Consider the following 10482-nt stretch of genomic DNA (forward strand, 5'->3'; position numbering starts at 1 on the left):
TATCTAAGACTCGATTCCGGCTTCTTTCAAACTGTGTTGTGTACTTGACATACCGAGCATGCTATTGCAGCAGTATAACATCTGTGGCAAAATCATTACTCGGCATATCGTTTCTGCTACCCATGGGCTGGTATTATGTCGTATACGGGTGAGCAGTTTTGTTCTTGATAGAAAAATAATTTTGATAGTTTTGTTAGAAATAACGAGGAGGGGCGCATGGTGACTTCCAGCTAAGATACAATTTACCAGATACAGTAGAACATTTCATCCATGACCAAATATATATCAATCAATTAAACTTTTGAATAACGTTCTTTACTATAATGTAATGAGAGAGAATCAAACTGAGACAATCCAAATTCTTAGATAAGCACATTTGAGGCTTTATTCAACAGGCTTTATTCTCGTGTGAACAGGAGAAAGTGAACTCAAATGTATACGAATCTTTTTGGAACCGATCTCGTGTTAACGGGATCTTAATTCTTCAAATGCCTTCTGTGCTTCCTGAGACAAAGGAAAACCCTTGTGACTGGTTATGGGCTTTATTCTATCATAGAAATTTTGAACCCATTGAGAATAATAAGAGAAATGTCCCAGACACCTATTCAGAGATCTTGAATTTCGTGGGAGAGGAAGTTTAGCAGAGGCTTTAGCCGGTCTGGATCTGAACAAATTATACCTTCCTCGATGACATATCCCAGTAATGGAAGGTTAGTCTTCCGAGCAGCTTCCAAAACAGATCGAGGTTTGTATCATGATCAGCTTGATCTTTTCCGCAGATAGTTATATTGTCAAGATAAGGAAACACTGCTTTTAGATTATTTTGAACAAATCTCATCATTTCTCTTTGGAAGCATGCCACGCTGTTCGTTACGACGCAAAGGAGACAGGTAATTTGATAAAGCCTACCCTTGGCTTTTAAGGCGGTACAAAGTTTGTCTTCATCTTTCAGAGGTATCTGGTAGTAGGCACTTTGCAGGTCAATTGTACTGAAGACTCGGTACTGTGCGATTTCGTTGACTGTATCATTGATTCTGGGTAACTGAAATGCGTCGAACTGTGTAAATCGATTGATTGTCTGAGAGTAGTCGATGGCTAGATATTTTTTGTGGACCTGTGGCGCCATGGAGACTGGCTAGGCTCTATGATGCCTTCTTAGCCCAAAATTTTTATTTCAGAAGCCGATGTAATCAGACCTCCTGAAAACTAATCTGTTTTTAATTTTTTTCATATCTCTAACCATTTTGTAGCTATTAGCGTTTGTAAATTGGCCATTGAGTTGAGTTGTTTTTCAACCGAGTTATCGGAGCGCTTCGGATTGACGTCACAAGCATTGTCGGCCTCGGTATCTTCGTGGCAAGTATCATCGGCTGTCCAAAGGGTCAACAGGAACCTAGCGAAATTGCAGACAGGGCCTGGCAGCGGCATGCTTGTTAGAAGGCCAGAAATTTATCTATATAAAGAGACAAGTATCGTCAATGAGTCTTGAGCAGCTATTAAAGGGGTCTTGTCAGCTCCTTTAAGCTTTCAGAATTTTAACCTGCTACAATATTGAATAACAAATGTATGTTTGTATTTGAATACTTAGCTACATTGAATTATATATTCAAAAATATATACAATCAGGCCAGTGAACTAGCTAGCTAATTTGTAATTTCAATTGCATGTGAGAAATGTTCTTAAACAAGTATAATGAAACAATAATCTATTTCAAAATTTCTAGAAAATATCTATATGTTGTTACTAGTTTAAAATAATATCTTTGAATTTGCAAACTTTATATAGATATAACCAAATTATCTATAAAATTTTGATAATTTTAAAAAATAGACTCCTTTGAAAAAATTTTAATACAAAGACAGAATAACGTGTTGAGGTCTTTGTGGTAACTCTTGCTGGGAAAAGAGGGGCAAGTTATCACTCTCCCAAAATCTCCAACCTCCATTTAGTATTTTTGGCAAGATCCTTTCTGCTGATCCATAAAAGAGTTTGTTACCTTTTTTATGCCTAGAATAATAATGTTGACAGGGATAAATACTAACATACCAGTGATATTTACTTTAGAGTCATATTATAACATAAAATGATCAAAGAAATCAATACCTTGGACACTCGGGGGCATTCAGAGTATAGATAGATATTTAAAAGGATCCAAGAGATATTTAGGGGTGAAAGGGCAACCACTGTTACTATAGCAAATAGCTATAAAGATATTAATTTGAAGTAAAACAAAGATAAATTTAAATGATATAGGCCATGCTTATATGAATCAAAGCTAGAATAGCAAAGGTAAATTTAACAAATATAACTTAACATAAATATAATAAATATAACTTAACTTAACAATGTTAAATATAATTTAACAAATAAATATTCTGCCTTTAAAACATTAGAATGAGGATATGACACATCTGTTTTCAAAACCAAGAGTGTAAATTCCTGGCAAAATCTTGAAATTGTGCATCAATTTTCATGATGAAATAGGCAGAACTCCAAAATTGAAGGCAGGTAGAAGATGAAGACAAAGAGTTCAGGAGACAAACCCTGGAAAATTTCACACATCTGCACCTCGGGCAAAGGTGTAGTGCACAGAGAATTGACAGGGATGTAGCGCTAGGAGGCTCAGGCCCCCTTGTTGGTACAAAAAAGCAAACTTCTACTTTTGGTACTATTTTATGTGACATTTTGCTTTTTTCTCTAAGCGCGACAAATTGCGTTGCTTAGGGGTGCGTGTCACACCTTCCCCAAACCCCCTCCAACCTCTATACCCTGGAGTTTCGCCAAACGTTCAATATGGTCAAATGATAATAAGGATGAATTGTGACTTACGGGAAAGTTTCCATCTTGTGAGTGGGATTCTTCTTCAAATGCGGTAGGACATCAATTATTATTCAGCTCCCAGGAAATCCCTGAGATGAGACGACGACAAGAAATGCCTTCATCTGAAAATTCGTGAAGCATTCGATTTTGAAAAGCTTGCTGCGTTGCCAAGATTAGGATTTGAGTTCAGGGTGAAGTTTGTTTAATTACTAGTCCATGTTGGCTGGAAGCCTCCGCTAAACATCAATCGCAATGCAGGAAAATAAATAGAACGACAACCGAGATTCCGACATGAATCGCCTCTTCGAAGCCTCTACCGAGTCGTGCGAATTTCAGTGCGAACGTGTAACCATAGCGCCGAATGTTGAAACAATAGCCCTTTCACACGTCACAAAGTGCTTTTTCCGAAAAATTTTTTTGTCGTATTTTACGGTGATTCTCAACTTTGAGCGTCTATATCTGGAAAACGAGTTAAGCTTTTTTAAAAAAAATTTCACGATGGCTTCTTTTTCTCGACTAACTACCAATTTATGCAAAATCTCAGCAAAATTTTTTTGGGCTGGAGTGGCCCTTTAAACAGTGGCGTAGCGTCCGGGTATTCAAGGTATTCAGTGAATACCCTGAGATTTCTCAGAAAAAATATTAATACGACGTATAATTGTAATAACTAAAAAATGTTTTGGGGCTATTGATTCTGGTTGAATTCGTTGCCTTCGATATTCTACATTTTGTATAAGTACAAAATATCACGAAATTCATGGAAACAATAACGCTGCGAAGCATAGAGAAGCTGGGAGAACTTTGAAGCTAATTTTGAAGATTGAGTTACTTCATGTTGAATGGAGATCGGTCATGAATACGCAGTGAATACCCTAGACGGTACTTTAACCAATCAAAATGCTCCTTTCCATGAATAATATTTGCCGTTAATCAGCTAAAACAATGGTCTTGTACGCTGAGAAATATGCAGCGTACAGCCTCAAAGTTGGTTCAAAATAGTCTCGTTTTGAGATCGATATAAACAGTTAATGGACGTCGGAGCGGTTGGAGTGGTGGATCTTCATCGAAAACAGTAAACATGACTTCATTCAAAGCTATTGCAATGTCCGTATTATTGTTTAATAATGATTCTCTCATTTGACCCCTAATCTTAACCTACCAACAGCAAAGTGGAAAGGAAAGGTAGGCTTCTACATAATGCTACACTGACTTAGATCTGTGCCTCTTGAAATTGCTTGTCAATCAGGGATGCTTCTGTTTGTATTATGTGATAGAATTAAAGTAAATGCAGATAGGCCTGGATAATATCCTTATAGTTGCCTGGTGCATTCACTTATATTGTTGGCCTATTTTGTTTGCATTATTCGAGCCCATTTATTTGCTTTATTGAGCAGTCTCGTCTCATTACCTTCGATTCTTTCAATCATTAACTTGTATTGAAAATATCACGATTAAGCCATGAAGAAAATGTCTAGACTGCATCCACTGCATACCACAAAATATTTATAACTCGTGTAATGCCCTATGTGAATAACTTTCGAAAGCCCTTTTGTATTAAGGTATCAAGAGAAGGTGTTTACAGTTACTTCCTCTTTAAATCAGTGCAAATTTTAGAGGATTCAACAACAACTATTGGGACATACTTCGACTAGCAAAATTTTACTGACTTTCAATGATACGTTTTGATTTGTAATTCAATTTTGATGAAATGGTTAGTGGTATTTTGATGCAATGAATGAGTTCGAAGAGTATATTTGCGTTGAGTTTTTTAGCAAAGTATCGTTTTCATCATAGTAATGCCCTGACAGTGCAGTACTTGCCAACCGAACCAGAAAGAAAATTAGATAAATTGTCAATAGCTAGTCCTTTTAATCCTTCTATTATCCCTCCTATTTCCATCAAGCCACACCCTGCCCCACCCTTTTGTTTAATAGAGAATACCTAGTTGAAAAAGTCACGCTACGCCACTGCCTTTAAATAGTCTCTGCACTTCATCACTAATGAATATTAAATCTTCTTTATAGTAGCGTCTGGACTTTGTGGCAATAGGATGGCAATCAGATGTCAGACTTGTAAATGGTGAAGGTGGCTCAATGTTTATTATAGTAAAGCTACAAACGGACAAAGGAGGTTTTGTACCACCATAGTTGAATGCGACACTGTCATGTTGAGATTGGAAATCGAGTCCCAGATTAAAATGCGAGCATAGTCCTGGCATGACCGACAGACGAAAATCCTTATAGTGTGTCCTTGGTAATTAAATGTGACCGTACAGAACCCCTCAGTCTTTGTTTGCAATGAGGTTGTAGCCATTGAGACTGTGCTAGTTGAAGGACTGACAGATATAGCAGCAACTTGTTCTAAGCTTGGGTGTATGTACCTCTCACTACTCCCACTATCCCTAGGAAAGCCAGAATTATATGTAAATTAATCTTTACTTTTTTTAACTTGGTAGCTGATAGGGTTTCTGTGTATAAATATTATAAATAAATATCAAAGAGGGCTTGGACACTCCAGTCGGAGTTCAAAACAACTGTAGCAGTTGACTTTTGAAGTGTTTCAAGGTTAGTGCAGCCGATAGTTCATCGGTCTATACGGGTTTTCTTCTGCAAACTTTTGCAAAGTGTCCCTTTTTCTCGCATTTATCACAGATAGTATCTCGAGCTGGGCACTTAGAACGGTGATGTTTGGCATTCCCACAGAGGACGCATTAGTTGCAGCCAATGCTGGGGCTGTTTGTGTTAAGTCGGTCATGGATGCATGCCGAGTGTAGTTGTTTCGGGGAATTGAATTGCGGCATTGAATGGCTGAGGAGCTGAATAGATTTCTGCTCTTCGAATCGCTGATTCCAGAGCTCGAGCTTGATCAAACATTGTCTTTAGATCCAGAGTTTTATTTCTAATAGTCTCTGACGAATTTGGTTTGAATTTAAGCCCGTAATGAATGCATCTCGAATGTATTCTTCGCAGTACTTTGCAGCATTGACAGATTGAAAGTTACATTCCTTGCTTAACACTTTGAGAGCCTGTAAATACTCATCTAGAGTTTCGCCAGCCTGCTGCCGTCGAGTTGCAAGTACGTGTCGGACGTAAATTTCGTTAGTTGGTTTTACGTAAATATTTTGAAGCGTTTCGATCGCTGATCCGTAGTTTGTACATTCTTCTATGTATTCATAAACTGTAGGTGATACAAAGTTCGTCAAAACTCCAAACTTATCAATATCAGCTTCCCCTAAAACAGCGAGAAAATTTTCGGAAGTTCGCTTCCAATGAATCCATGATTTCCTAGCTCCAGAGTCGCTTGGATCGGCGTTAAAACGTTCTGGTCGCAGTATTTTATCCATCAAATTCTGTTGAATAAATTGTAATGAGAGAGAATTAAACTGAGGAAAACCAAAATCTTAGAAAAGCACATTTGAGGCGTTATTCAACGAAATTCCATCTCAACTCAAAAGTAACGTAAACAAGGTAATGTAAACAAAAGGGGGCAAACTCAATAGGAAACTCAATAGCACGCATGAAAACGCATATTGTAATAAGATAAAGAATGGTTGAAGTCATTGTCTTTCACAACATATAGCTATGGATAGTTGTTTGCCTTGGTATGAGAGGCGGGTTCTTGTAAAGAAGTACGCATGAGTCTTAGAGACTTTTTACGAGACTCGACAAAAGATTATCGAGTCAGTCTCTTGACAGACTCGACAGTCTTTTGAGGTGTCAGTGGCTTATCTTTACTTCAGGGTTCTTGTAAGCCCCTCTAGCCCGAGACTTTCCGCTCTTGGGTGGACCGCCGGTCCCCGACACGCCGAACAAGTGAGGGGGTATTTGTGTGTTGGGGGTCACTTGTCACTACTTACTAAGATGTGAACATGCAAATTAAGGGGATGCTAGCTTGAACACGGTCTGCGGTCCACGAAAAGTTTTTCCCTCCACAGCCATCGGTGGGTCCCGCACCTGCTTGCCGCCTTCTCCAGACCGTGTAACTATGGGTTTCCTTTTCCTGATCTCGGTGTTTTTCCTGCCAAAAAATCCAGAAAACAAACTTTTTTGGCGGCACTTGCCTTGCTTGCGGATCTAATTGTCCCATCGAGTAAAAAGATTTCAAAAGTTCGTTAAGCGTGTTAGGCTTTTTGACATAGGTCGTTAGCCTCCACCTTTTTGTACGGAGAAGCATTTAAGTGCAGAATCCTGAAGTTTCCGAGAGCTTTGCAAGAAAACCTTGCTGTGTCACAGATCGGTCCTCCCTTTTTGGTGGAAGTTTTGATTTGAGGTTTTGGGAATCGAAACCTCTCGCTTACGACACCTTTCTAACAAAAACTCGAGACCGTACGAGCAAAAGTTATGATTGTCACGATCTCATTGTCTAAACTAATCGCTCATGGTCGACAAGAAATGATTTTACAGTGGCTTGTAAGGTAAGTACATAATTGTTAATTGAGTGGATAAAACAACTTTTAGTGATTAGAAACTGTAATTTTTACGTTTTTCCTCCCCCTTAATTATTATAAGGGTTTAAAAGGAACAGTTTCAAGCCTTCGTAACTGACGATCGCAGAAGAATTTCGACAGAGTACAACGGCAGTTTTCTCATTAATTCATTAAAGATTCAATTTTTTTAAAAAAATTTATGTTATCTTTCAGCACACTTTACACGTTTATTTTTTTGTTGGTAGTGATAGAAACGTCCACAATAGGTCTAAATCTAGCTTCGAGACACGCCTGTTGTCATATTCTTGAATTCTGATTGGCTAATGGGGTATGGAGAATTTAGGTCGCTCAGCCAATCAAAGATTTGGAACCTATGCTCTTACTGACAATTTTACGAGCATTTTACGTTAGAAAGGATGTACCAAGAATGGAGTGCCAGTTGATTTCAAAATTTGATTCGAATTGAACTTTTTCAACGAAAATAAACCCCACTGATGCGAATTTCTTTACCTTTGAACAAGTAAGAAGGGGTTATAGAAATTTTATCTTTTAAACATAAAATCGTCAGTTAGCAAAAGTTGCACGCCGAGAGGTTTTAAAACCAGCCGTTATTCAAAAAAGTACTCTGATATTTTTCACCTGATGCCAAACGAGGACCCCAAAACATGAAATTAGTGCCCTTGCGAAAAATAGAACTATTAATCCAATTAAGTCATGGTTAAAACCTTTGATGGGTTTATATAAAATTTTGTCCTTTCGAACAGGGAATTGTCATTTAGCGACCTTCTTTAATGAGATTTTTAAAACTCACCACCAATTTCCAAAACTACTTGAAACTTCCCTTTGAAATAAGCATAATGGGGACCCGACTAAGCGAAATTCTGCCTCCTGTATTAGGAAATTGGAAGTTACTACAGCATATGTCTTGAAGTTTTTGCCCGCGAAGCAAGGGTATCTAATTGGCTGCAGGCACGTGATTTTGTTAGGGGCTTGACTTTGATTTTTGTATGATGAGTCAGCAAGATTCGTCAACAAAATGGCGACGATTATGGGAGTCTTGGACCCAAGAAGACCGGAGCGGAGCGAAGACTGGAGCGGAGCGAAGACTGGAGCGGAGCGAAGACTGGAGCGGAGCGAAGACTGGAGCGGAGCGAAGACTGGAGCGGAGCGAAGACTGGAGCGGAGCGAAGACTGGAGCGGAGCGAAGACTGGAGCGGAGCGAAGACTGGAGCGGAGCGAAGACTGGAGCCGACAAAGACTTACCTTTGATTCGAACCCCGTGCGCCACACTTTGAGCATTATCGAGGAGAGGAGAGTATAGGTTCCAAATCTTTGATTGGCTGAGCGATCTAAATTCTTCATACCCCATTAGCCAATCAGAATTCAAGAATATGACAACAAACGTGTCTCGCAGCTAGATTTAGGCCTGTTTTGGACGCTTTTACCACTACCCACAAAAAATAAACGTGTAAAATGTGTTGAAAGATAAACTAATTTTTTTTTAAAAATTGAATCTTTAATAAATTTATGAAAAAACTGCCGTTGTGCTCAGTCAAAATCCTTCCGCGATCGTCAGTTACAAAGGCTTGAAACTGTCCCTTTCAAACCCTTATAATAATTAGGGGGAAGGGATAGCATAAAAAGTACAGTTTTTAATCCTTTAAGGTTGCTTTATCCACTTATTTAACAAATATGAACTTACCTTTACAAGCCACTGTTAAAATATTTTCTTGTCGGCATTGATGCTGATGTATTACTGACCGAAATATCGATGACGGAAATAATCGCTAAACTCCACTGAGAGAAAATGCAGGCAATCTTTCTCTCAGAATAACTACAATTGTACAATTTCTTTTACGCTCAGGTACTTTATGCATGTATTTTAAAGCCTTGAAAATCGATGAGAAGCTCACGTCAACTGATGTTCACTGCTACGGCCTTTTAAAAGCTGACGCCATTCGTAAACGATGAAAAGGGCGGGAAAATGAAAATGCATTGATTTATGGAAATTACCTTTTCTGCGTATAGAAAGTTGCTGGTTTTCTGAAAAAGATTCAAGAGCATACCCGATCAAAGAAAATGTGAGAAAATAAAATGTTTAGCACAGCAAAGTAATTTTCGTAAATGATACATATTTCATTTTCCCGCCCTTTTCATCGTTGGCGAATGGCGTCAGCTTTTAAAAGGCCGTAGCAGTGAACATCAGTTGACGTGAGTTTGTCATCGATTTTCAAGGCTTTAAAATACATGCATAAAGTACCTGAGCGTAAAAGAAATTGTACAATTGTAGTTATTCTGAGAGAAAGATTGCCTGCATTTTCTCTCAGTGGAGTTCAGCGATTCAAGATTTAAGACAGAATTCAAGAATAGGACAATAACGGAAGTTTTCTCATAAATTTATTAAAGATTCAATTTTTAAAAAAAAATTAGGTTAACTTTCAGCACATTTTAAACGTTTATTTTTGTGTGGGTAGTGATAGAAACGTCCAAAACAGGCCTAAATCTAGCTGCGAGACACGTTTGTTGTCATATTCTTGAATTCTGATTGGCTAATGGGGTATGAAGAATTTAGATCGCTCAGCCAATCAAGATTTGAAACCTATGCTGGAGAGGAGATATAAGTTGCCTTCACGGATTCACTGCCACTTTAGATTTGTCCAAAGGGGACACTGTGAAAACCTTAACAGTTCAGCCAGATTTCTTGCCATCATTCTTTGAAGTCGATGTGCTCAAAGATTTCAAGGAGAACTCAACTGATCTTGAAGAAAAACTTCTCCTTTCTACATCAGTTGATTTTATACACAATGCAAAGAATATTGTCACTGCAATGGAAAGACATGTTAAGCTGGATCCCAATTAAACCTTTTGCATATACTTTACTTTATTGACCCAAAATAATCCCTCCTGTTCAAAAGATCATTCTAGCAAATTTTCTTGCACTATAATCAACAATATGATTTTTAATAGTTGCAATGCTCAAGTATGTATATGTTTTACATTTTTGATAAATTTTTAATGGAGTAATTCTGCAGTGTGAAATTCAAAGATTTGAAAGATTTCTATTCTATAGCATCCAGAAAATGCCCTAAAGCACACAGAAATGCTGCTTTGCACTTCTACTGTTTTCAATACTCCCCTTTCAATACATAAGTTATATGTCTCAATTTCCATCTCAGTTTCAATTGTTCTTTTCATTACTCATGCTAGTTTTCAAAACATTGTCAAAGATTTCAAAT

The 10482-nt window shown here is 38.0% G+C and overlaps 2 protein-coding genes across 2 annotated transcripts in view; one reads left to right on the forward strand and one right to left on the reverse strand.

The window, feature by feature from the left end:
- Positions 1-3910: 3910 nt before the first annotated feature.
- LOC135683135 (xanthine dehydrogenase) overlaps positions 3911-10482 on the forward strand; it is an 81990-nt gene continuing 75418 nt past the window's right edge. The window contains exon 1 of the mRNA XM_065198310.2: positions 3911-4002. The gene's annotated coding sequence lies outside the window, so the exon portion shown is untranslated. The remainder of the gene's footprint in view (positions 4003-10482) is intronic.
- LOC135683878 (uncharacterized) lies at positions 5699-6163 on the reverse strand. Its single transcript, XM_065199259.2, has one exon. The coding sequence runs from the start codon at positions 6161-6163 to the stop codon at positions 5699-5701; it is 465 nt and encodes a 154-aa protein (XP_065055331.2).

The sequence above is a fragment of the Rhopilema esculentum genome, chromosome 7 (genome assembly GCF_057945365.1).
Source record: "Rhopilema esculentum isolate cy_ngs chromosome 7, ASM5794536v1, whole genome shotgun sequence".
Taxonomy (NCBI): Eukaryota; Metazoa; Cnidaria; class Scyphozoa; order Rhizostomeae; family Rhizostomatidae; genus Rhopilema; species Rhopilema esculentum.